This window comes from Populus alba, chromosome 1, assembly GCF_005239225.2.
Source record: "Populus alba chromosome 1, ASM523922v2, whole genome shotgun sequence".
In the NCBI taxonomy this organism is placed as follows: domain Eukaryota; kingdom Viridiplantae; phylum Streptophyta; class Magnoliopsida; order Malpighiales; family Salicaceae; genus Populus; species Populus alba.
This window is the reverse complement of record NC_133284.1, coordinates 50047237-50074517: the sequence shown is the minus strand read 5'-3', so window position 1 is coordinate 50074517 and position 27281 is coordinate 50047237. Positions and strand designations below refer to the sequence as shown.

The 27281-nt window shown below is 32.1% G+C and overlaps 1 protein-coding gene across 2 annotated transcripts; it reads right to left on the bottom strand.

Annotated features, from left to right (window-relative positions):
• Positions 1 to 2468: 2468 nt before the first annotated feature.
• LOC118037841 (G-type lectin S-receptor-like serine/threonine-protein kinase CES101) lies at positions 2469 to 5632 on the bottom strand. 2 transcript variants are annotated; one of them, XM_035043963.2, is made up of 7 exons: positions 4422 to 5632; positions 4231 to 4338; positions 4052 to 4140; positions 3656 to 3866; positions 3306 to 3543; positions 3036 to 3189; positions 2469 to 2963 (listed from the first exon to the last, which is right to left on the bottom strand). In XM_035043963.2, the coding sequence occupies exons 1-7, from the start codon at positions 5596 to 5598 to the stop codon at positions 2670 to 2672; spliced, it is 2271 nt and encodes a 756-aa protein (XP_034899854.1). In that variant the 5' UTR covers positions 5599 to 5632; the 3' UTR covers positions 2469 to 2669. The 2 variants fall into 2 exon arrangements, with proteins under 2 accessions (XP_034899854.1, XP_034899852.1); XM_035043961.2 differs by having other exon boundaries at positions 3962 to 4140; positions 4422 to 5631.
• Between the last annotated feature and the right edge of the window lie 21649 nt (positions 5633 to 27281).

The window sequence follows — 27281 nt, the reverse complement described above, 5'->3', positions numbered from 1 at the left end:
CTGCCGGTTCCAATACTTCGTAAATATTAAAATGACCTCTCTTGGACTTTCTTCTTTTCTAATTTACTAAGAAACTGAAAGACTAAATAAGAAACCAATCAAGAAAAGAAGGCAAACAAGAAATGGTTTTGCTGGTAATGGTAGAAACAGAGAGAACACATCTGTACAATGAGAAAATAGTTGTGAAATTTTTCCGAAAAGATCATGCCTCCTTGCTGATAATTTATTAAATTCATCAGAGCCAATCCCGAAGAGACCCCTTTTGGAGACTGGTATAGTGGTAGAATTGAGGGCATTTCCTCCTTGGTAAAGTGTGTCTGTTGCTAAAGAATGAGATATGCTTCTGAATAGTAAATGTTGGAGAACGAAGACCTATCTGTCTTTGCATGCATGTTCTTGGAAGGAATATTGAAGCTTGCTAGCGGCTATAAACCTAATTGTCGATCTTTCCTTTTCAATAATACCCTTTTTTTTTCGATTTAAAAATATTTAAAAAAAATTAAGAATTTTTTATTTTAAATTATTTTTTTAATGTGTTTTAAGATATTTTACTTTAATATATTCATGTTAAAAATAATCTTTTAAAAAATATATTATTTTAAAAATATTTTTTTAAAAAAATACTTTAAAAAATAATCATTATCATAATATTAAAAATTCCCTAAATTTAACCGTATGAATTTCTTCTATTCAGGTTCAGTTAATTTCTTGAAAATTTAATTTTTTTCAAATTATTTTTATATCTTTGTAATATGTTATTGTAAAAATTATTTTTAAAAAATAAAAAATATTTTAATTAATTTTTTAAAGTTTTAAAATTAATAACAGAAAAATCTTGAATAACTTAAGATTTATAATATTTAAATTGATAATCTTTAAAAGTAAATTCAAGAACTCACAAATTAAGCTGCACCCTCAAAATAACTATCTGTGTCTTTCGGTGTCCCCTAGCTTGCTATCCTGCATTGCTGGTCTCGGGAAAAAAAAAAAAATAACACTTTATAGTTTAATTAACTATCTGTGTCTTTCGGTGTCCCCTAGCATGAATTATTGTTGTAGTCCTTCTCTCAAGAAAAACCCTTTTAAGGGCTTTTAGCAGTCAGAGCTTTTGTTTTGTTAGATTTAGGATTATTTTTTTTTGGATTAAGAGTTTAGCCCCCTTTTTTTTTCGTGGGGTTTAAAGGTTTAAAAGAAAATAACCCAAAAGAAAGAAAGTGCAGATGATGATGAAATAGTCATATATTAGACGAAAAAAAAAATATTAGTTTAAATCTAAGATTAAAAAAAAAATGAGCCCAAAAAACATGTTATATAACCACTGTTCATCATCATTCCCGGAAAAAAACCTGAAAAGGAGGGGCGATAACCACACTGTCGTTACTTATTTCAAGCCCTAGTTCCTAGTTTTGGAAAACCTTTACATCCTCCATCACCCACTCCAGATCACTGAACACCAGTGCACACCACAGCAGCCATTGCTAGCACGCCATATATATTTAACTTCACGCACGGGGAGGGCACTTCAGACAGTCGCACCAAAGAGAAGTTCAGTGTTAGTAAAAAGGAGAAAAAAAAAGTGTTGTCATTACAAAGCAGAAAACATTCAGTCCAGTCTGGTGATTTTAGCAAGGGTATCAAGCTGGTCTCCAGTTTTCCATTCAAACCAGAAGCCTCGCTCTCAGCTGCCATAGGTATATAGTTTTTCCTTCTCTTTTTGTTCCAGTTCAAGTTTTCCAATGTAAAGTTGGTTTTTGCATATTCTTGTTTGCATCTCTGCCATTTGTCAAACACATCTTATTTTAATTTTAATTATTTTTAAAATTTTGAAGAACTATTTTGCAATTAATTTAGAGTTTTCCATGTTATTATTGCAATTAAACGAAAAAAAAAATCAATTCAAAAAATAAAACGTTTACTATTATTATGAAAATATATCTTTACAATACTCCAAAAAAACATTTAAATGATCTTATTTGTTAAGAAAATAAAAATTAAATAAGAATAGGATAATTTTATAAGAAAACAAATTAAAAAATCAATTACAGTTAACTTTTTAAACTATGACCTTGATTATAAAACTAAAAGAACTATATATAAAAAAACCCGTGAGGTTAAAATCACAAAAAAAAAACAACACAATTTTAAAAAATAATAGATGTTAAAATTGTTATAAAAAAATAAATCATAAGAATAAACATCCAATCTTAAACATCAAAACATAATTTAAAAAAAAAAAACTGAATATACAAATTTCTTTAACATGTTTTTCACACTAAAAACAACTATTGAATATAAATAAAAAGAACTTATATACTCATATAATTAAACAATCCAATAACCATTTTATAAATAAACTTTTATTTACACATCTTACATTTTATGCATCATCATCATCATCATCATATATATATATATATATATATATATATATATATATATATATATATATAAAAAGCTAGTTCTCTTTATTATTTTATTAGATATCATAACGAATAATGGTACATATAATATAAAATACAACCTTGTTAAAAACTTCTATGCATATTCCGAATGAAATTTGAAATTTTGAGAGCACCAAAAAAGACTAAGCATTGAAAAAGCAAAATACTGATGGAGAATGACATACAAAATGTGAGGAGAAATAAACCATGTAACGCTCTAATGAACCTCTATCTCGCATCCATGGTTGACATAGAAACATCATTTATGGAACCAGTCTCTGCTGGATTTTCTTCCACAATAATTCTTGCATTGGAAAATGCAGGCTGTTTGGGAAGTGGTAATTGTGCTTCACTTGTTAGCATCGATATAACATCTGACATGATCGGCCTATCCACTGCATTGTCTTCTACACATAGCAAGCCCACATGAATGCATCTCAAGACTTGCTCTTTAGAGCAAGATTCTCTTAGTATTGGATCCACCAGCTCAAATGGGCTACCTGCTTTCCATAGCTCCCATGTCTGAAACAGGTTTACGTTTAATGTTAAAATTAAAAGCTTATGCAGCTAGCAATGTATAATTTATGAACTTACATATCCCACAAGATTGAGAGGGTGGCCGTCTATTTCAAGGAGGCCTTGGATCCTTCTACCACTCACAATTTCCAGCAGTAGAACTCCAAAACTGAAGACATCAGATTTCACAGAGAAAATGCCCTCCATGACATACTCAGGGGACATATAACCACTGTATGGACAAAGTGAATGTTATGTTACTTTTAAGCACTTAACAGGGTAATGACACATAGAACTTTTAAGCACTTAAGAGAGTAATGACACATGGAACTGTAAATCTATACTTACCGCGTCCCACGAATTTGGTTTGTATTTCCTTCTAAATCATTGATCTTGAAAATTCTTGCCATGCCAAAATCAGAAATTTTGGGGTTCAGATTTTCATCAAGTAGTACGTTACCAGCCTTCAAATCTCGGTGAATTATCCTCAATCTCGAGTACTTATGAAGGTAAAGTAGCCCTTGAGCTATCCCTTCAATAATTTCAAATCGCTTCTTCCAGTCTATCAGCTCCCTTTTTGATTGATCTGCATTTAAAACATAACAGTAAATATCCCAGCAATGTTATTCATCCAAGTCCACAACCTTTCAAGAACAGAGATCCATTCACTTTATAGCATGATGGCATAATTAACTTACCAAATATAAATGAATCCAAGCTTTTATTAGGCATGTATTCGTACACTAACATTTTCTCTTCCCCTTGAATGCAGCAGCCTAGGAGCCTGACAAGATTCATGTGCTGCAATTTAGCTATGAGTATAAGCTCGTTTTTGAATTCCACCAGCCCTTGTCCTGAACTTCTAGACAGTCTTTTTACCGCTATCTCTCGCCCATCCGGCAATATCCCCTGAAGTAAAACAGCTCTCAACTCAATACTTGGCCTGAGATATAAAGTTAATAAGTTCTTCAATCCTTTTCTTGAAGTAATTTTTAACAAACTACCTGGTAAACTGGTCCAAAGCCACCTTGCCCAAGTTTATTGTCTGCAGAAAAGGAATTTGTAGCAGCCATAATTGTTGCTGCACTATATACCTTTAAATTATGGCCCTTGTTTCCGTCATTTTCGAGTTCAAGCGTATCGTTCGTTGAATCCAATGTCAGCAACTCATTGAGATACTTCTCTGCTAAGATTGATATGATAAAGTAAGCTAATCCCGGAATTCAACTAGTCTTAAAATCAGTAAATTTGTTTGTTATTTAGAAAATGTTACCTCTAAGTCTTCTCCTTCTCAGATACCACAAGAGTCCCGCGAGCCCCATCAATGAAACAAATCCCAAAGGAGCTAAAATAATCCATATCCAATTGCTTTTCCTTTTCCCTACATCCAATGGGCAATTTACTTAAGATGAATTGCATTGTTGGGCTTAAAAATGGTAACTATCAAACGAAAGGAGAACTAACCTGCAGTGTCGTGACGTTGAAAAAGTTCCTCTTCAACAATGATGTGGTATTGAACTGATCTTCCACTCGGGTCTGGTGTAAAGCTTCCATAATAAAACTTGCATCCAGTATTGTTGGCATTATTGCCTCTGGTACTAACACCAACACATAGACAATGTTTCCAGCAGATGTCCTTGCAATCACTAATGCTAAGACTAGAATTATCGTTGTACACCCTAGGAACTGTGTTAACAAAGAAACCTGATCTCAATTCAAAACTGTTCCTATTGCTCCTGCATGGCGGTCCTGACCACCTCTCGCAACCAACATCTGTGTTATTTCCTTTACATGCAGTGCCCCCATATGTTTGTCCAGTAATTTGATCTGCTATGCTCCCATCATATGTCAACTGCCACATTGTAAAATTCCTTTGACCCTGAGCAGTAAATTGATTCGCAGATACTGTGAACATAAGGTAATCCTCGTCTGCGTTAGAAAGTATTACATAATTTTGAACCAGAGAACGAATTTCCAAACTAGTATTGAACTTCAATGGTCCACTGGTCCAATAAATTACACCGCGCCGCTTTATGACCAACTCCTTTCCATCAGTATCCCATTCAAAAGTGAAAGCACCAGCGGGAGTGGGTACTAAGTCGCTCAACCACGACATGAGGGACCAGGTTTGGCCAGTTTTATGGTTGATCCCTATCTTCATTCCAGGCAAGAATGTATCAGTAGGAAAGTCAAAGCTTTGCCATAAGACCTGCTGGCTGCCAGAATTTTCATCTAAGAGAACAAAATTGCCTGAATCTTCTAAAACAGCAGTTATATTGGTTGTAGAAGATTGACTTGAATAGAACTCAACAGGATGACCTCCAGAGTAGGTGAGTTTCATATTTCCTGATCCATCTATTGCAAGAACCCCTGAAGTGTCTTCTATGGGTTTGTCTCTGTTGGCTAGCCAAAAAGGGTGGATTGTGTCATTGTTGTACCATATTCCCAAGTAGCTAGCAATCGACTCAGCAGAGCCAAGTCTTGTGAATCCTAAAGTGAAGAACCCATTTTTGGAAACTAGAGTATTGGAAGAATTGAGGGAATCACCACCTTGGTACAGTGTGTCTGCTGCCAAAACGTGAGAGGCACAGAAGCAAAACAAAAGGAACCGGTAGATCTTTCTAGCCATGGAAGGTCTCATTCATGAACTGTTGAAAGTTAAGCTAATTACTTGTGATAGAAGACTACGCAGACTGAAGGAAGAAGGATGAAGAAATAGAAGAAATTTTGTTCTGTTGGTTAAGAAGGCAGTTAAAACTGTTGTGGCAGTTATAGTTGTTTTTACTGTTACAAACCGTTTTGTACATGTGTAAGGATCGTGACCCTCCATTAATGGATGGATGAGATGATTTCGGCTCCTAAAATGATGGAATCAGTTACATGCAATGTATGTAAATGCAGAGTTTGCTGCATTAAGAAAATAGTGAAATATACAAGAATTTTATTCTCAATCTTCTCTGCAAACTTAAATATAGTTTTCTTCTCTACACCTTTAGAAAAAAAATATGGTATCAGAGCTCACAAACGGATTCCTAAGAGGCGTAAACTGTTAAAAACAGATTGATTAAACTATTAATTACTCAAAAATGGTAGGATCAAGCTCTGCTGGAGGAGATCTAAAAACTCCACAGTTCAATGGCACAAACTATGATTTTTGGGCTGTAAAAATAGAGACAATCCTCATAGCATTCGATCTATGGGAAGTAATAGATGTTGGAATACAATCTCATAAATCACCTGAGGTTGCAACTGGATCAGGCGATGAAGAGAGTGAAGCTGAGCAAACTACATTGCATGCATCCACTACATCCAGAGAAGACAAAATCAAGAATGCAAAGGCATTAAGCCTCATACAAGGAGCATTAACAGACGACCTCTTCCCATGTATAAGAAATAAAAAGACTACAAAAGGAGCTTGGGACATCTTGAGCAGAGAATTCAGAGGAGATAAAAAGGTGAGAGCTGTGAAACTTTAAGCAGTTAGAGCAGACTTTGAATACATGAGAATGGCAGAAGGTGAAAGCTTAGATGGATATCTAGCTAAATTCTTTGCAACTGTGAATAATCTGAAATCATTAGGGGAAGATGTATCAGAAAACAGAATTGTGCAAAAACTGCTAATGAGTCTAAGCAGAAGATATAAATCCATTGTGTCAATCATTGAGGAGACACGAGATCTTGATGTTCTGAGAGCAGAAGAAGTCATCGCTTCTGTTAAAGTCTATAATAAAAGGGAGGATCTACATGATGAAAGGGATAAACTAACAGGAACAGAGAAAGCCTTTAGCAGTTTAAAGATTGGAAACAATCAAGGCTACAGCTCACACAAGGGTTTCCAAGGCAGACCTTCTAAAAAATGGCAATCACAAGACAGGAGGGGACCAAATTCACTTCCAAACAGAAACTTAAACAACTACAACAATTCAAGTTGGAACAACACTGCTTGGGAAGTAGTCAAGTAAGTGTAAAGCCACAGTGTCAAGTCTGCCAGAAGCAACACTTTGGATTATGCAGACACAAAGGAAAATCAAGATGTGGAAGATGCAATCGGTTTGGCCATATTGAAAAAGATTGTGAGAGTCATAGTCACAAACATCTAGCAAATTATGCCAAAGAAGAGAGAGTTACCACTGGAACCATGTTCTATGCTTGTCATTCTGCAAGTCTGCAAGATAGAAAGGTATGGTTTGTGGATAGTGCCTACAAGAACCACATGACCTCTCAAGAATTTGAACTAATCAACATCGATAGAATAGTAACCTGCAAAGTAAAGAAGGGCTCAGGAGACCTTGTGCAAGCAACTGGAAAAGGCACATTGGTTGTGGAAACTCAGCATGGGAAAAGATACATAAAAGAGGCACTACTTTTTCCCGGATTGGATGAAAATCTATTGAGTGTAGGGCAGATGATGGAGCATGGTTATTACATTATGTTTGGAGGTAACAAAGCAGTAATATTTGATGATGAAAACCTCAACAATGTTATAGCAATAGTGATCATGGGAGGAAATCGATGCTTCCCACTTTCACTTGAATCCATCACACCTATAGTAAGGAAAGCTTCAGTGACTGAGGATTCCTAGATATGGCATAGAAGACTAGGACACTTGAACTTTGCTAGCATGAAGAAGATATAGCAGAAAGAGATGGTATGTGGACTTCCAATTCTAACAGAAGTAGAAGATGTATGTGCAGGCTGTGCATCGGGCAAACATGACTGAGAGAAATTCGACAAAGAGCAAGCGTGGAGAGCAAGCTATCCACTGGAATTAATCCACACTGATCTGTGTGGACCAATGCAGAATGAATCCGTGGGAGGGAACAGATACTTCATCACATTCATTGACGATTACTCAAGAATGTGCTGGGTATATTTCCTCAGAAACAAATCTGATGCACTCAATGTGTTTAAGAAATTTAAAGCATTTGTTGAGCTGTAAAGTGGATATAAATTAAAGAAGCTGAGAAGTGACAGAGGTGGTGAATATACTTCAAAGGAGTTTGAAGAATTCTGTGTAAAACAAGGAATGGAGAGGCAGCTGACAGTTGCATATTATCCTCAACAGAATAGAGTTGCAGAGAGGAGAAACAAAACAATTTGTGAAATGGCAAGGTTCATTCTGATAGAGAAAGAAATGCCAGTAATCTTTTGGCAGAAGCTGTGAATACAGCTGTGTATATTCAGAACAAATGTTATACAACATCTGTTACTGAAAAGACTCCTTTTGAAGCCTTCATGGGAAGAAAGCCAGGAGTCAAGCATCTAAAGGTGTTCGGTTGATTGTGCTACACACATATCCCATCATCACTAAGGCATAAATGGGATAACAAAGCTGAAAAGGGAGCGTTTGTTGGATATGGTAGCTGTGAGAAGGGGTATAGAATATATGATCTGAAAACTGAGAAGATTGTTCTCTCAAGAAGTGTGATTTTCAGTGAAGATAGAGCATGGAACTGGGAAAGAAATCTGATGAACCAAAGCCACTTGTATCTCAATCTTGAAGGAGGTGAAATTGAAGGTGAAAATTCTGAAGAACACTCTGCTGCAGCCTAACACGATAATGTTGAACATTGCAATCAAAACTCTACAATTGGAGAGTTAGTTGAGAATATTGACAGTGATAACAGTCAACAAGCTTCACCTAGCTCTACTCCAGTGAAATTGAAAACCTTGGAAGATATATATGCAAGGTGTCACATGTACATCATAGAACCTGAGAACTATCAAGAAGCTCTTGGAGATAAAGCATGGCAGGAGGCTATGAAGGAGGAATTGGAAGTGATAGAGAAGAACAATACTTGGGAATTGGTGGAGAGACCGATTGATAAACCTGTGATAGGAGTGAAATGGGTGTACAAAACTAAGCTTTATCTTGATGGAATAGTTCAAAAACATAAGGCTCGCCTTGTAGCAAAAAGATATGCACAGAAATCTGGAATTGATTACAATGAAACATTTGCACCAGTAGCAAGGCTAGACACAATTAAGACTCTCATTGCACTTGTAGCATAGAAGGGGTGGAAGTTGTTTCAATTGGATGTTAAGTCAGCATTCATAAATGGTGTTCTTAAAGAAGAAGTATATGTTGAGTAGCCTGAAGGGTTTGAAGTAAAGAATGCAGGACACAAAGTTTACAAACTAAAGAAGGCCTTGTAGGATTAAAGCAAGCACCGAGGGCCTGGTATAGTGAAATTGATGCATACCTCTCTATGTGCAAATACAAAAGGAGCACAAGTGAAGCTACTTTGTATACAAGGTCAGATATGGAAGGTAATTTGATCATTGTCTCAATCTATGTTGATGACATTGTGTACACTATCAGCAGTGAGAGGTTGCTCAGTGAATTTAAAAAGGAAATGATGCAGAGGTATGAGATGTCTGATCTTGGGCTCCTTCATCATTTTCTTGGCATGGGAATACTGCAAATCGATCAAGGGGTATTTATTCATCAAGGGAAATATGCCAAATCCCTGGTTAGTAAGTTTAGACTTGATGACTGCAAACCAGTCTCCATTCCCTTGGCCACTGGTGAGAAACTAAAGAAAGTGGATGGGAGTGATTTGGCTGATGAAGGACTTTATAGAAAAATAGTAGGAAGTTTACTATATTTGACAGCTACAAGACTCGATTTAATGTATGCTGCAAGCTTACTATCACGGTTCATGACTGGACCTACCAAGATTCATATGGGAGCTGCAAAAAGAGTCTTAAGATATGTGCAAGGAACTCTCAGCTATGGGATTGAATATGCAAGGGATCAATCAACAACTCTCATTGGATTTTGTGATGCAGATTAGGCAGGAAATGAAGATGATAGCATGAGCACTTCGGGCTATGGATTCAACTTTGGAAGTGGAGCATTCTCCTGGTCCTCAGTGAAACAGAACACATTGTCTTAGCATTTGAAGCAACTGCTTAGGCCATTTGGTTAAGGTTTGTTCTTGATGATTTTGGTGAAATGCAAGCTGAGGCAACACCCTTGTTCTGTGATAACATGTCAGCAATTTCAATGGCCAAAAATCTTGTTTTCCATCAAAGAACAAGACACATAAACAAGAAGTATCATTTTATAAGAGAGGCTCTGCAAGAAGGAGTAATTAATGTGAAGTTCTGCAGAAGCGAAGAACAACTTGCAGACATCTTCACGAAAGCACTGCCTAAGGATAGATTCAAGCAACTACGGCTGAAGCTTGGGTTAAACCAGTAAACAACTTAGGAGAGGCTGTTGAAAGCTTAACTGATTACTTGTGAAAGAAGACCACGCAGACTAAAGCAAGAAGGATGAAGAAATAAAAGAAATTATGTTATGTCGATTAAGAAGGCAGTTAAAACTGTTATGGCAGTTATAATTGTTTTTACTGTTACAAAACTGTTACAAACCGTTTTGTACATGTGTAAGGATCGTGACCCTCCATTAATGGATGGATGAGATGATTTCGGTTCCTAAAATGATGGAATCAGTTACATGCAATGTATATAAATGCAGAGCTTGCTGCATTAAGAAAATAGTGAAATATACAAGAATTTTCTTCTCAATCTTCTCTGCAAACTTAAATATAGTTTTCTTCTCTACACCTTCAGAAAACAAACATGAACAAGGAAGAAAAAAGTAAGAAGCGTTCAATAGATGAGCTATGTTTCATCATCTACCTGAAATGAAATATTCGTTGGTAAACTATTTGCTTCTCCCTGACACTATTCATCATGTCAATTTCCAATAGAATTACTAATAGAATTTTCTATCGGTATTTTTCAGAGAACTCTAGAACTATTCATTTTTTAATTGCACTGTTAATTATTGTACTTTACAAACAAAATCACTGATGAATTGAAAAGTCATCGGTGTTATTTGGCAAGTTTCTGAAAATTTTCTATAACATTGAATATTTAAATTAAATATTAAAGATGAAATCATTGACGAATTGAAAAATCGTTGATGATATTTGGTGGTTTCTGAAAAAAATTTATTACATTAAAAATTTTAATTAAATATCACCGATGAAATCATCAACGGATTGAAAAGTCATCGGTGTTATTTGGTGGGTTTCTGAATTTTTTTTATTAAATTAAATATTACAAACAAAATCACCGACAACTTGAAAAGGTGTCGGTGATATTTGGCGGTATATAAGGTTTTTTTATCAAACTAAAAATTTAAATTAAATATTACAGATGGAATCATTGATGGATTGAAAAGTCATCAATGATATTTTGTGGTTTCTGAAATTTTTTTTGTTAAATTTAAAATTTAAATTAATATTACAGACGAAATCACCTATAGAATGATTAAAATATTATTATTTAATTATCCCTCGATAAAATGCTCAAATAAAAAGACTAGAATCCATCATTTCACAGTAGATGAGCATCCTTTTCTTCTCTTTTCTCCTCAACTCCTTCTTTTCTCCTCCATGCTCAAGTATGTCTTCTCCTCTTTTCTTCTTTTGTTTTCTCATTTTTTTAATTAACATGCTTTATGAATTTGTTTTCTCTTCTCAGCTTCACTCGCAACTACATTAAGGTGAGATTTGTTTTTGTGTTTTCCTTCATTATATATATATTTTTTAATTTTTCTATTCTTAATAATTGTTTGAATGTTGTTGCAGGATTTTGTTTTTCATATGAGATCAATTTTTAGTTGATTTATTTATATGATTTTTAAATAGATTTTAATTATATAATTATTTTCTAGTTTTGTTAAATAGATTGTTTTAAAATATTTTTAATTAATCACTAGTGGAATTGCATACGGTATTTTAATTTGTCAGTTATATGACAAGCTTCCCAAGGGAAATACCGATGGAATGAAGTAGGTAAGTTTTTTTTAACATGTTTTTCCTATTAGTAAATCCATCAGTAATAATTTATTTTTATTACCGAAAAACAAAAAATTACTGATAAAAGATTCACTAACAAATCATTTTCATTTGTGATCCCGTCGGTAAATTAATTACCAATGAAATGATAGTACAAATACTGATATAAACTTCCGTCAGTAAATAGAAGAATTCTGGTAGTGATTTAATTGATGTCATAGTTCAAAAATATGATATTTATTTAAATATTATAGTTATGAACCACAACATCAATTAAATGCCACATTTCAGGTGAAGCTTAGAAAAGAGATGTTGGTGCAGTCCAAATTGGAACATTGTTCGGTAATTGGGTTATATCTCGAGTTCTAGACATCCAAATGACCTCAAAGTTTTACACAGATTTGGTAAGACATAGGCCAACAACTTTCATGTTTTCATTAAGATCTAAGAAGGTCGTTTGCATGTCCAAATTATAGCAACAATGGAGAAGTCCGAATCTGTTCTGCAGCCCGAACACTGTTTAGTGTTTGGCCCATATCTGGAGTTCTAGAAGTCCAAATCACCTCCATTTTCTTTTCCTGGAAAGCTGAGTCAATTTACTACAACTTTCATGTTTCAAGTGGACCCAGTTCTGATGCTAGCATTTTCCTTTTATTCAGACAAGAAGATAAAGATTTTCACAAAGTCAAAAGTTGGCCACCCACTTAACAATTAGTCATCAAATCAATAATTCCAAATTTTGGCCTATAAAAGGAGGCATTTGCCATGTATTTAAGGGCTGGATTGTTCAGATCAAGAACTTACCCTTCCTCTCTCTCTTTATATTTTTTTTGTAATTCTTAAGTTTTGCTTTCATTAATATCTTGTTTATGCTTTTCATTTCCTTTCCTTTCCTTAGTTAACTTGTATCTTATTTATGTTCTTGTTTTGTTTATTTATGTTTCTCTTCTTCATTATGTTTAGCTAAGTTTATTATGTCAAGGTGAAAAGGTTACACTAATGGTGTAAGAATAAGTATAGTGTAAACTCAACATGGACCTTAATGTTTAATATTAACATGTCTTATCTTTTTATCTTACTAATTCTTAATACCTTGCTTGTTAAATGATTAATCTAGATTTGTGTTGTATAACACTTGGTACAATAAATGTTTGGCACTCTCATAGCCCAACCGTATGGTATTACCTACACGTGTGCTATGAAAGGAACTTGATTTATTGTTAACATAAGTTAGCATCATGAATTCCTGACAATATTTAAAAGTTTGGTGTTATGTAAATAAGATAATTAATATGATCATGTCAACAATTTATAATGAGCTATTAATGACAAATCATCTGATTGGAACCTCCTTCATGTATGGTTTCCAGTTGAGTAATAAGAGTTTATACTATACTTGTTTGAAATACCATTAGTGAATCCTCTAACCTTGACATTTGTTTTTATCATTGTTTAATCCTTACAGTAATCTTCCATCTCAAAGTTCTCATTAATTTCTTCCTCTTCTTTTACTACTACTACTACTATTATTATTTACATTCTTGTTATATTTTATGTACGTTAAGTATGCTCTGTGCTTGATCAAGGATCCTGACATTGTTGGTCTTGCCTTATTCATTCGCATCAGAAATCTGTTTATATTATATAATATATCTCTTTGATCTTTTCATAAAATCAGTACATAGGCTGGAAACCTGTGACCCAATCTTTTAGATCATTCTCAAGTATAACAACTCCACATACTGAGTATTACTACTACTACTACTACTACTACTACTACTATTAATAATATTATTATTATTATTATTACTGTTATTGTTATTATTATTATTGTTATTATTGTTGTTGTTGTTTTCTTATTTATAATTTATACAATTAACCTCTTTGTGGTTCGACCCCGGTCTTGCCGGGTTATTTATTACTTCGACACTCCTGCACTTGGGAGAAGACATCAATCTTTTGGTCGTGTCATTTAGATCAAGATCATGCTCTTTATTTCTTTCTTTATATTTTTGTAATGTTTAAGTTTTATTTCATGTTATATTTTCCTTAATCTCTTGTTTATGCTTTTCATTTCCTTTACTATATTTTTGTTCTTATGTTGTTTATTTATGTTTAGCTAAGTTTGTTATGTCAAGGTGAAAAGGTTTCACTAATGATGTTAGAATATGTATAATATAAACTCAACATGAACTTCAATGTTTATATCCAAGAAAGTTTATTATTAACATGTCTTATCTTTTTATCTTACTAATTATTAATACCTTGCTTGTTAAATAGTTAATCTAGATTTGTGTTGTATAACACTTGGTACAACAAATGCTTGGCACTTTCATAGCCAACCGTATGGTATAACCTACACCTATGCTAGGAAAGGAACTTGATTTGTTGTTAACATAAGTTAACATCATGAATTCCTGACAATATTTAAAAGTATGGTGTTACTAAAATAAGATAATTAATATGATCATGTTAAAAATTTATAATAAACTATTAAGGATAAATCATCCGATTGGAACCTCCTTTTTGTGTGGTTTCTAGTTGATTAATAAAAAGAGTTTATACTATACTTATTTCTAATACTATTAATGGATCCTTTAACCTTGACAATTGCTTTTATCATTGTTGAATCCTCACATTAATCTTCCATCACAAATTCCTTTTTAACTTATTATTATTATTATTATTATTATTATTATTATTATTTGTAATTTATATAGTTAACCTCCCTATGGTTCGACCCCGGTCTTGCCGGGTTATTTATTACTTCGACACTCCTGCACTTGGGAGAAGACATCAATCTTTTGGTCCTGTCAAGTTTTTGGCGTCGTTGCCAAGGAGGTAAATTTCTATACAAATTATAAATTTTGTTATATTTTTCTCCTTTCACTTTTCTTTTACTTAACTTTTGTTTCTTGTGTTTTGTCTCATTTTTTTTTTCTTTTTCTTTTCTTCTTTTTATTCTCTTCCTACACGTGCATGAAAGTTTGGTCACGTACATTAAATGATAGACTTTGTAGGGTATCCTCATCTTCTTTAGAAAACATGGCTGAAAAGGATAATCAGTCGCTTTATAATGAGAATAATGAGAATAATCGGCTTAGAACACTTAGAGACTACATGAATCCAACAAGAACAATTACACGATCATGTATATTTTTTCCTCATGATGCATCTCATTTTTAATTTTAAGCCAGGCATTATTCAACTTTAACTTTCTTTTCATGGCTTAGATCTAGAAAATCCATGCTTGCATTTGAGAGAATTTGAAGAAGGTTGTAACGTTTTCAAATTGTAACATGAACACCATCAGATTAAAGCTTTTTCCTTTTTCTTTAAAAGATAAAGCTAAAAACATGACTACAAAATTTGAGACCAGGATCCATTTGTATTTGGGATGAAATGCAACAACAATTTTTAAAGAAGTTTTTTCCATCTTACAAAACAAACTCTTTCAAAAGACAAATCACCACTTTCACTCAAAAACTAGGAGAAACATTTTACCAATGTTGGGATAGGTATCGAGACTTGCTCAATACTTGCCCTCATCATGGTTTTGAAATATGGAGATTGGTTTCACATTTTTATAAAGGATTAACACCTAAAGATAGGCAAATGGTGGAATTGATGTGCAATGGAACTTTTGAAGATAAAAACCTCGATGAAGCAATGGAGTACATATACTTGCTAGTTGAAAATGCTCAAAATTGGGACATTAATCTTCCATCTCAAATTCCCCGTTAATTTTATTATTATTATTATTATTATTATTATTATTATTATTATTATCATTATCATTATTATTATTATTTATAATTTATATAGTTAACCTCTCTGTAGTTCGACCCTGGTCTTGCCGGATTATTTATTACTTCGACACTCTGCACTTAGGAGAAGACATCAATCTTTTGGTCGTGTCAGTCACCTTTTGAAATATGGTTATCAAAAGATGTCATCACACAACTATATTTAATGAATGCCAGAAAGACACCCACCACCAAGAGTGACTATGGGACAATTTATTTTGAAGCAAAATGCACACTTCACTGTATGAGTACATATGATAAAAACAACATCATTAATGAGGCTAAGACATTTTTTCTCACAATCTGATGAGCTGAGGAGAATCTATTGAGAAGAATATTGAGCACACAACGATGGGCCTATTATTGCAAGCTATGAGATGCAGTTTGGACGACCTGATGTTTCCATGAAGGATGCACATATCTAGTTCCGAAACAGTTCTTGAGAGAATCTAAGAGATAACTAATGACTTAAACTCCTACATGATGAATCGAGCGACACCACATTTGGAGGCATGGTCAAGCTTAAGAAACAATGAGAGTAGTAATCATCATGGACAACCTAGGATGGGCACTCCACACGCATCTGAGTTGAAGTCTAGCGCATGGACGAGCCGATGAATCAGAAGCACAAAGAAAGCTTTGCACAACAAACAAAGACACCCTATGGCAATGGAGAGTCAAAGAAAAGGGGCCTATATTCCAAACCAGGTAAAGATGCACGCATATGATCCAACCTCAAAACATTGCATCAAGCATTTTTATTGAATTGAACGAGAAGAAGATGAGATTAACCTTAATTTAGGAAAATCTCAAAGACATGAGAAGATCAACAAGAAAAGTCTTCAATTCGAATCATGTCATCATGAAGAGCACAAAGGACTTTGGTTCCGATTAAAGGGATCTCCAGATAGGATCTCAAGTTAACACAATCGTATACAGAATTTTGCTTTAGTTAAAGGAAATCACAAGTGAGATCTTAGATTGACCAAACCGCAAAAATGATTATGGTTAAAGGGGATCGCCAAAAGGGATCTCCAGTTAACCACCACATGAAAATTTTAGCTTTGGAAAGGGAATCATCAGATGGGATTTTATGTTGACTAACTTGCACATAGATGGACTTTGAGATTATGGTTAAAAAGGATCGCCATAAGAGATCTCATGTTAACCACCATATGGAGATTTTAGCTTTGGTTAAAGAAAATCACCGGATGGGATTTCAGGTTAATCTAGCTACAACATTGATTTTGAGCTATTGGTTGAAGGGAATCACAAGAGGAGATTTTAGGTTGACCAAGTTACAACAAAATTTGGTTCTAATTAAAGGAGATCGCCAGATGGGATCTCAGTTTGACCAATCCATAAGACAGATTATGGTTAAAGGGGGTTGCCAAATGGAATCTCAGTTTAAACACCACATATGAAGATCTTAGCTTTGGTCAAAGAGAATCGTTGGATGGGATTTTAGGTTGACCGAGCTGCAAACAAACAGACTTTGGTTCTGGTTAAAAGGGATCGGTGAAAGGGATCTTAGTCTAGCCCAACCACACAGACTTTGGTTCTGGTTAAAGGGGATCCGCGAAAGGGATCTCAGTTTAGTGCAACCACAAATAGATTTTGGTTATGGTTAAAGGGGATCAGCAAAAGGGATCTTAGTTTAGTGCAACCACAAATAGATTTTGGTTATGGTTAAAAGGGATCAGTGAAAGGGATCTCAGTTTAGCCCAACCACATGGACTTTGGTTTTGGCTAAATAGGATCGGCAAAAAGGATCTCAATTTAGCCCAACCACAAACAGATAGGTAGGGCGTATTTAGAGTGCTAATACCTTCCCTTTATGCAACCAGTCTCCGTACCCAATCTCTAAGACCAGTTAGGGTTTATAGTGACCAAAATACTAGGTGGCGACTCCTATTTCATTTTTTCGACTGATAAAAAGACAAGAATTTCTTGTCTTCCTATAACTGCCAAGTTAGACATGACAACACCCTGAGAGGGTGGTGGACGATCGCCGCGACGCCGCACACATGTGATAAGACTTGAGTCCATATTCAACAGTTGTTATCTTAGGAATAACGGTCATTACATCACCTGAAATCACGTTTAAGCTTATCGCAAAGATTAACCTAAAGAATAGGTTCTAGTCATTAAATGCATCGGGGTAGTTTTGCTATCTAGTCTCAATAGTCTTTCACATGCTCAGTGATCGTCCTCAAAAGGTTGATATGAGGTTTACAAGCAGCATGAAGATATAGCCCATAAGTAATATTAATTTGGCATATCGATTATCGTCAAGCAAACAATCATGTGAGAGTTGGATAGTTTCACAAGCCTTGTCCAGGCTAAAGCCATTAGAGTGTCGTTCCTCCTCCACTTATCTTAAAGTTGATACCAGACATATTAAAAATGAGATGAGTGATGTGTGAAGGCCTTAGATCCACATCCAATATATATGCATGATAAAAATGAATAACTAAGCATGCTAAAATAGTAAAAAGAGCAAAAAAATAAAACTTGATAAACACAACATAGCCACAACTAGGAGAAAAATAAAAATAGCAAAGCTTAGTCCTAAAGTCTCCAGTGGAGTTGTCATTCTAAAAATGAAAAAACTATAATAAAAATATTGTTGTGACTGAAAAAGGCGAGGAATAATTAGTAGTGTTGAGATGGGGGTGATGTTGGGGGGGGCTGTTAATTGCAAATTTGTGGGAGGGGGGGAGTTTGTTTAGTTGCAGAGGGGAAGAAAGAGAAATAAGGGAGGAGAGGGTTGACCAAGTCATTTATTAACTATTACTGATAGAATTACCGACATAATATTTTTATTTGTCTATTCATTGGCAATTATGTCGATATCAGTGACATGTCACTATATGGCTATCTTTGTTTGAATCCAACTGTAATTTTGTTGGTAAAATCGTTTACAAAAAATTACACGTCATCGTGCTTTTTGGTTATTTTAAATTTCTTTTATTTCGATTGGAATTCATATTTACCGATAAAAATAGTGCAATAAAAATATTGGCACAACACGCAGACAAAAAAATGTGACTATGCTTTTCAAAGTCTATTCAATTACTGGCTTATTCTTGTAGTTGCATAAGAAAAGTCTAACAAGATTATTTTATTTTTTTTTATCTTCGGTGTGGTCATCTTCATCTAGAATTGTTGGTTTTAAAAATTAGGCTATTGAATCTTGAATATTGGTCATCTTCATCACAACACGCAGACAAGTTAATTTTAATTTTTATTATTATTTTAATTTTAATATTTAACATTAGGCTATTGAATCTTGAATATTTTTTTTCCAGAGTTATCCTAAATAGTGCGTGAGTGAAATTAATTCAAGTTTATTCAGGTTATTACTATTTAAATATATTTTTTATATTAGAAAACAATTGACCCGTCCCTACAATGTAGTGCAGGCAAAACAAAATCTAGTTATTTGATTAAAAAATATATAAAAATTTGGAAAGGAAATCGATTTTTATTTTAAGAAAACATCCGAGACTTCTACAAAATTGATTCAATAAACTGTCAATTGCCAGTGGTCCAACAAGTAAGGACCACAGTTAAGAAAAGTACGAAAACAAAGAGAGAGAAGAATACAATTCTATTATTGGTGATGGACATTTCCACGAGGAATTCTCCCACGTATTGCACAAGATGTGGCTATGCTTTTCATGTGGCTATGCTTTTCAAAGTCTATACAACTACTGGCTTATTCTTCTACTTGCATAAGAAAAGTATAACAGGTAAAAAACAAAAATTATTTTAAAAAATAACTGCAATTATATTCTTAAAAGTTTTCAACGCCGTAGATGTTGCCGCACCAAATTCAATCAAGGCGGGCACATGGCATGCGATTAATTGATGGATCAATGAAGGTTACTAAGAAGAGTTTGCTTCATGTCAAAATCAATTTGTTGAAATTAGCGTGGCTTTTCTTGGCTTTTCTCTTGGACAATTCTTGCGTTCATCTATCAACCTCCTAACCTTGAAGAAATCCCATCACCATGCCGAATATTCGTGCTCCAATTGGACATATAGCTTTTCATCTATTTAAGCGTTTTATCTTATTTTTTATTATTTGATTTCTCAATAAAATCTTTAATTCACATGCACACACCAAGCTTCATGAAAACGCTATATTTTTTTTTAGGGGTGATAAAAAAATCAAAAAACCAATTAAACTGAGAAAACCGGAAAAAAAATAACTGAAAAAACCAAACCGTAAAAACAAACTGATTAAACCAATTAAAATTTTGAAAAAAACCAACCAGTTCGGTTTCGGTTTTATAAGCCTGAAACCGAAAAAATCAAATCGAATTGAACTGAAACCAAATTGAAAAAAACCGAAAACAACCGAGTCAACCCGGAAAAAAACCGCACCAAACTGGTTTGAACCGGTTTTTGTCTACAAAAATCAAACCGAAACTTACCCGTTTATGCAGTTTAACAGCCATGTCAGCATGATGACATTTAAATTTAACATGATGACATGGCAATTTAACAGCCATGTCAACATGTAATTAATAGAATCTAATAAAAATTAATAGTTGCATAGAAAAACTTTGAAAATTCACAAATTCAAATAGTGAAAATAAAAGTTAGAATACTTGAATAGAAAAAATAAAAAAGTTTAAATATGAAATTTGTAATGAGATTGTTTTGGTTGTTTGAGTAATTATACTTGTGAAATCTGATCAATCAAGTGTCTGTTATTTTTGTAACCGGCTTATTGATTTTCAAAGTGTTTTTCACTCGGAAATACATCAAAATAATATTTTTTATTTTTTAAAAATTATTTTTCACATCACCACAACAAAATGATCTGAAAACATAAAACAATATTAATTTGAAATAAAGAAAAAAATAAAAGAAATTAATTTAAAAAAAAAAAACACTTTGAAAACGCAAAAACAAACAGGCCTCAACGCTTTAAAATGGATTAGCTATCATATTCCAAATAAAAAAGATTTATTGCAAATCAGCATTCTGCATTTATATTTTTCAAATTTGATATGAAGTATTTTTCAAATCTGGTGGATGCTTTTTTAAAAAAATTCTCAAAATATCTTAAGAAATAAAATAAAAAATCAAAATTACTCAACCATTAAATTCTTGAGAAATTTTTTTTTTGAATAAGAAAAATCATATTCTTGTACAGGTTAAGGGCATTTTTAGAATAAAAAATTAATTATATTAAAGTTTAGATTAAAATAATATTAATCTGAATCCATTAATGAAAAGTTAACTACCACTTTAACATTTCAATAACAAAACTAATAAAACTACTTGATGTATCAAATTTTATAAGTATAAGTATTTAAAGAGAAACAATTCAGTATAAATACTCAAATAAAAACAAATGAGAGAATGCAATTACTCAAATGTCATTATCCCTAAAAAAAGAATAAAAAAAAATTAACTTCAATCCACTTAACGAAAAATTAACAACCAAATTAATATTTTGATAAATATAAATATTTAAATTTAAAAAATTAGTACAATCACTCAAATAAAAATAAATGAAAGAATGCAATTGCTGCAAATGTCATTATCCATATTGATCAAATCTTTATATTATTTTGATGTGCATATTTTAAAAATAATTTTTAAAAATTAAAAAATATATATTATTTTGATGCATTTATAACCGAAAAATACTTTGAACCACAACCGATACCACAATTCCAAACAAGCAATAAGTTGTGTAGATTTTTTTTTTTTTGAAGGTGAGGTAGATATTGTTAGAGAATTATATAAATTATATATTGGGGTCTCATCTAATAATTTAAGTTATTAAGTTAAATTGATTTTTTGACATGGTATCAGGGCCGACCTTGTTGATTAAGTGATCATGATTTCAAATCTCACAACTCTTATTTTATTTGATAAAAAAAATAAGTACAAGATAATGTATGTTTGTACAAGTTTCAAGTCTAAAATAATTATATAAATCATATCTTGAAGCCTCACATAACAATTTAAGCTATTAGATTAAATTGATTTTTCTTTTGACAAAAATCAAGTTTCAAATTATTTTGAAAATATAATATGGGGTAAAAAATCAAAGAATTATTGCTTGTACGCTAGTGTGATAAAGATTACGTTTCAAATAATTTTTTATTTTAAAAAATATCAAAATAATATATTTTTTATTTTTTAAAATTTATTTTTTAACATCACCACATTATATAATCTAAGATCACTAAAAAAAATAACTTAAAATAATAATATAAAAAAAACAATTAAACAGCATCAAAAAACAGACATTGACTAAGGCAAAGCTTTTACCCAGTAGCTTCCTAGATTTGTTGGAGCTTGAAAGTGACCGTACAGGCAGTATCATTTGGCTTAGGAACAATCTCAATCAACTGATGAACGGGTCTAGCTAGCTAGTGCATGCTTAAGAAATATATTTATTAATAAAGTTAAGAGGTAAAAAGGAACAAGTATTATCCGAAGCATCTCTTAATTTATTTTATGTTCAAATAGTAAAACTAAATCTAATTAGCATTCGCGATCTCAAAAAATATAATTTTTTTTTTATATTTTTTGAATCATTTTGACGTACTGATCTCAAAAATAATTTTTAAAAAAATTTAAAAATATATCATTTTGATACATTTAAACACGAAAAATTATTTGAAAAGCAACAACAACTATACTCTCAAACACCGACAACATGTGGCTATGCTTTTCAAAGTCTATACAACTACTGGCTTCTTCTTCTACTTGCATAAGAAAAGTCTAATAGAAAAAAAAACAAAAAAATATTTAAAAAAAAACCATAACCATATTATTAAAAGAGTTTCAACCCTTAGGTGTTGCCGCACCAAATTCAATCAAGGCGGGCACATGACATGCGATTGAGTGATGGATCTCTGAAGGTTACTAAGAAGAGTTTGCTTCATGTCAAAATCAATTTGTTGAAATTAGTGTGCCTTTTCTTGGCTTTTCTCTTGGACAATTCTTGAGTTCATCTATCAACCTCGTAACCTTGAAGAAATCCCATCACCATGCCGTATAAATTAATCATGCTCTTAGGCTCTTTTGATCGTATTGTTAATTGGGTTCCAAAATCAAACTTTGATTTATTTTTTTTATAATTAAAATAAGGAATTATCTTTCTTCACAACTTGAAGGGGCATTAATATTTCAAAACTAATCAAGTACATAGGATAATATAGATAATCTTCTCGTATACAATAATCAAATATCCATATTTTTTTTTACAATGAAAAATATATTTAAATTAACTTACAAATCAATTGAGATTAAACCCCTTTTAAAATAATTCTAAAAACACTTTCTTATATTAATTAATATATTTAAGAGAATAAATTTATCTAAATACTAGTATCAAGATTCCAACTTCATAGGAGCAAACATTCTTAACCATTAAAATTAACAAAACACTAGCCATACTAACAAATTATTATTCATTGGTATAGTATTTTGTGTTTTTTTTTTAGTTTTTTTATTTCATATTTCAACAACCCAGTCTTCTTATATTAATTAATATATTTTAAAAAATTAATTTATTTGAATACTAGTATCAAGATTCTAACTACATAGGAGCAGCATTCTTAACCACATCAAAATCTATCCCTTGTGATTACAATAAGAAAATTGCATGAGAAATCTTAATTTAATTACAATATTTGAATTGAATGCTTGACAATACTTATTAGTATCATCACCACCAGCTGTTTGATAAGCTTCTTGAAACAAATTAACAATATTATAGCAAAATAAAATACATGTAACACTACTTAGAGTTTTTAGATTTAACAATGAAATTTTCTATCAGTATTTATATTTTTGGTATTTATAAAACCACATATAGATTTATTAACAGTATTTCTATTGGTGAATATGATATATCACCGACATAACAACAATATGTAATTTTATCAGTGAGTATAGAGTTACAGTGTCATTTGCAATACTAAGATGTGTTGTCCGAGTTTGAACTTGGTCTAAAATCACTTCAAACCTTTGAGTTTGAGTGCTCCGAACTGATTGCAAGCATCCAATGGTTGAAACATTGCGAGCTATTCACAAGTTCTCGGCTGTAGTGTTAGATGGATTATACACCTAATTTCTATTGTGTCCACTGAATGATCCTGCCTCCAACAACAAATCTGGATTGAGATTCGGATGGATTGAAGGATCGTCTTCGTATCTCTCCTTCAACCTGGTGTTATATGTATCCTACAAAAGTCAACAAATTCAAAACAATAATAACTTAAGAAAACAATGGTTGAAAACCAACATACCACAAAGTGTTGAGCTTGGCTATCCATGAGTTGTTGCAGCCTTTTTTGATGGTCATTAATCCACACGTGTGTTTTCACAAAAAGCTTCATCGGGCTTAACTCACATCCAAAAACCTTTTCCTGCAAGAGAAAACTATTGTTAGTTAAAAATATTTATAAAAAAATTAAAAAATTGATCTAATAAAAAAAGAATCATACCAACCGCTTCGCATGCAAAATGAACAAAACATAACTGCCAATATGCATGGTAACAGAATAATGAACACATCGGTTATGGTTCTCTGCATAAGACTGCAATCGTCATGATGAATATAAACACTCGAACATCACATGCTAAATATATTCCGTCCATATAGCATCTGAGATGTACAGTTGTCTAAAATTCTTCCAAACTTTCACGTCCTTCCAACCTGAAAGCTCTCTTCTTTCATATATTTTCATCAATGATTTCATCGTCAATATTATAATTCTGGCATCGTTATGAAGGAACCCCACCTCGACATGATGACTTTGTACTCAACGAGCCCGCATTGTGAGTGAATATTTGTGTTTTAGGTGCTTATTCATGATCGTCACCTAACGACTTATGGTCGTCAGAATCGCTGCTAGAATAACTAGAGTGATCCTTTCCATATGATGTACTATTGACTTTCTCCTAGGCATGTACACAACTTAAAGAATTAAGGTACCATAAATCATTCCTATTTTTTTATAAAAAAAAATTCAACAACACATTCTTTATATGAGAGACTACCCAAAATTGTTAAAGAAGTGAATACACAACAATTTGAATGGATTGCCATAAACCAGAATTTATTTTATTTCAATCTATGTCAATCGAATTGATTTATATGGTAGTAAGTTCACTTTAAGGATTGAACACTTCTTCCCCTTGTTTTATTTCGATTGGAATTCCCTCGGAATTTACCGATAAAAATAGTGCACTAAAAATATTAGCACAACGCACAAACAAAAAAATGTGACTATGCTTTTCAAAGTCTATTCAACTACTGGCTTATTCTTGTAGTTACATAAGAAAAGTCTAACAGGATTTTTTTTTTTTTTTTTTGTCTTGGTGTGGTCATCTTCATCTTGAATTGTTGGTTTTAAAAATTAGCTTAAGTTAATTTTAAATTATTTTATTATTTTAATTTTTATATTTAATATTAAGCTATTGAACCTTGAATTTTTTTTTTCCAGGGTTATTCTAAATAGTGAGTGAGTCAAATTAATTCAAGTTCATTCAGGTTATTACTGTTTAAATATATTTTTTATATTAGAAAACAATTGACCCGTCCCTACAATGTAGTCTAGGCAAAAAAAAAATCTAGTTATTTGATTAAAATATAAAAATTTGAAAAGGAAATCGATTTTTATTTTAAGAAAACATCCGAGACTTCTACAAAATTTATTCAATAAACTGTCAATTGCCAGTGGTCCAATAAGTAAGGACCACAGTTAAGAAAAGTACTAAAACAAAGAGAGAGAAGAATACAATTCTATTATTGTACTGCACAACATGTGGCTATGCTTTTCATGTGGCTATGCTTTTCAAAGTCTATACAACTACTGGCTTATTCTTCTACTTGCATAAGAAAAGTCTAATAAGAAAAAAACAAAAAAAAAATTTAAAAAACAACCACAATTATACAATTATACATGCGATTAAGTGATGGATCTCTGAAGGTTACTAAGAAGAGTTTGCTTCATGTCAAAATCAATTTGTTGAAATTAGTACAAACATTCAAATAGATAAAAGAAATATGTACATTTAAATAGAAAAAAAGTTCAAATGTGTATAGACACTTGAGAAATAAAGTTAAATGTTTATGCAGTTCAACAGCCATGTCAGCATGATGACATTTAAATTTAACATGATGGCATGTCAATGTAACAGCCATGTCAACATGTAATTAATAGAATCTAATAAAAGTAGTTGCATAGAAAAAAATTGAAAATTCACACATTCAAATAGTGAAAATAAAAGTTAGAATACTTGAATAGAAAAAATAAAAAAGTTTAAATCTGAAATTTGCAATGATCTCTTCAAAATACTTGTACTCTTTTTTTTATAGTAATTATACTTGTGAAATCTGATCAATCAAGTGCATATGTTATTTTTGTAACTGGCTTGTTGATTTTCAAAGTGTTTTTCACTCGAAAATACATTAAAATAATATTTTTTTATATTTTAAAAAATATTTTTGGCATCAACACATTAAAATGATATGAAAACACCAAAAATTAATTAATTTGAAGTAAAGAAAAAAATAAAAAAAAATTAATTTCTTTCTAAAACACTTTGGAAACGCAAAAAAAAATAAGACCTTAATGCTTTAAAATGGATGAGGTATCCTATTCCAAATAAAAAAGATTTATTGCAAAATAGCATTCTGCATTTATATTTTTCAAATTTGATATGAAGTCTGGATTTTGGGCAAGTCTGGATTTTTCAAATTTGGTAGCCTAGATTAATGTTTTTTAAAAAAACAAAAATTCTCAAAATATCTTAAGAAATAAAATAGCTTGATTAAACGCATTTTTATGTTTTGCCAAACATGGTCTTTAGACTAATTTTAATAAATTTTTAATTGTTTTGGAAGATTTTCTTGCAATTAATTTTGAGTTCCCCACTTTTTTTACCCTCCTATACTTAATATTTGGAATTGTGACCTACACATGAGATGTTTTTTTTATTTTAAATAAATCTATTTAAAATTACATACAACCAATTATAAAAATAGTTTTTATATTTTGTATGCATTTTGAATTTAATAACTAGTTTATTAAAGTTATGAGAATTTGATCTACATTTCAAAAAACACCAAAAATCTATTTTGTTAGGTGATGACTCCATCCTTTTTTACTAATAAAGGACAAGAATTTATTGTTGACACGACCAAAAGATTGATGTCTTCTCCAAAGTGCAGGAGTGTCGAAGTAATAAATAACCCGGTAAGACCAGGGTCGAACCACAAGGAGGTTAATTGTATAAATTATAAATAATAACAACAACAACAATAATTTTAAAGAATTGATTTGTTAAGTCAATTTAGGTTTTTATTGGAAGAAATTAAACTTCTGGGTCCAATTATAATTTTAAAGAGTTGATTTGGTCAAATCAGGGGCTTAATTGCATAATTATTGAAGTTTGATGGCCAATTAGGGACTTAATTGAAACAATCCAACCAAGAACTAAATCAGAAAAGGTACTAAAATAAAGGGGTCTAATTACAAAATTTCCGGGGGTGTTTGATTACAAAATTACATAAACATTCAAGGATCAAATCAAAAATATTATTTAAAATTTCAAAATGGCATCGTTTCTCTCAACCTTGTTCACTGTCTTCTTCAGAAGACGTTACATTGCAGCTAGCAGAGAAACGGTTGCAGCAGAGAAACGGTTGCAGCAGC

What these genes read in the sequence shown, in the direction of transcription:
- LOC118037841 (XM_035043961.2), bottom strand. Translation starts at nt 5,598, where the DNA reads ATGAGACCTTCCATGGCTAGAAAGATCTACCGGTTCCTTTTGTTTTGC. An exon ending in GCTTTGGACCAGTTTACCAG is followed by an intron (nt 3,867 to 3,961) that starts GTAGTTTGTTAA and finishes GTTTTACTTCAG; the next exon opens with GGGATATTGCCGGATGGGCG. An exon ending in AACCAAATTCGTGGGACGCG is followed by an intron (nt 3,190 to 3,305) that starts GTAAGTATAGAT and finishes TTGTCCATACAG; the next exon opens with TGGTTATATGTCCCCTGAGT.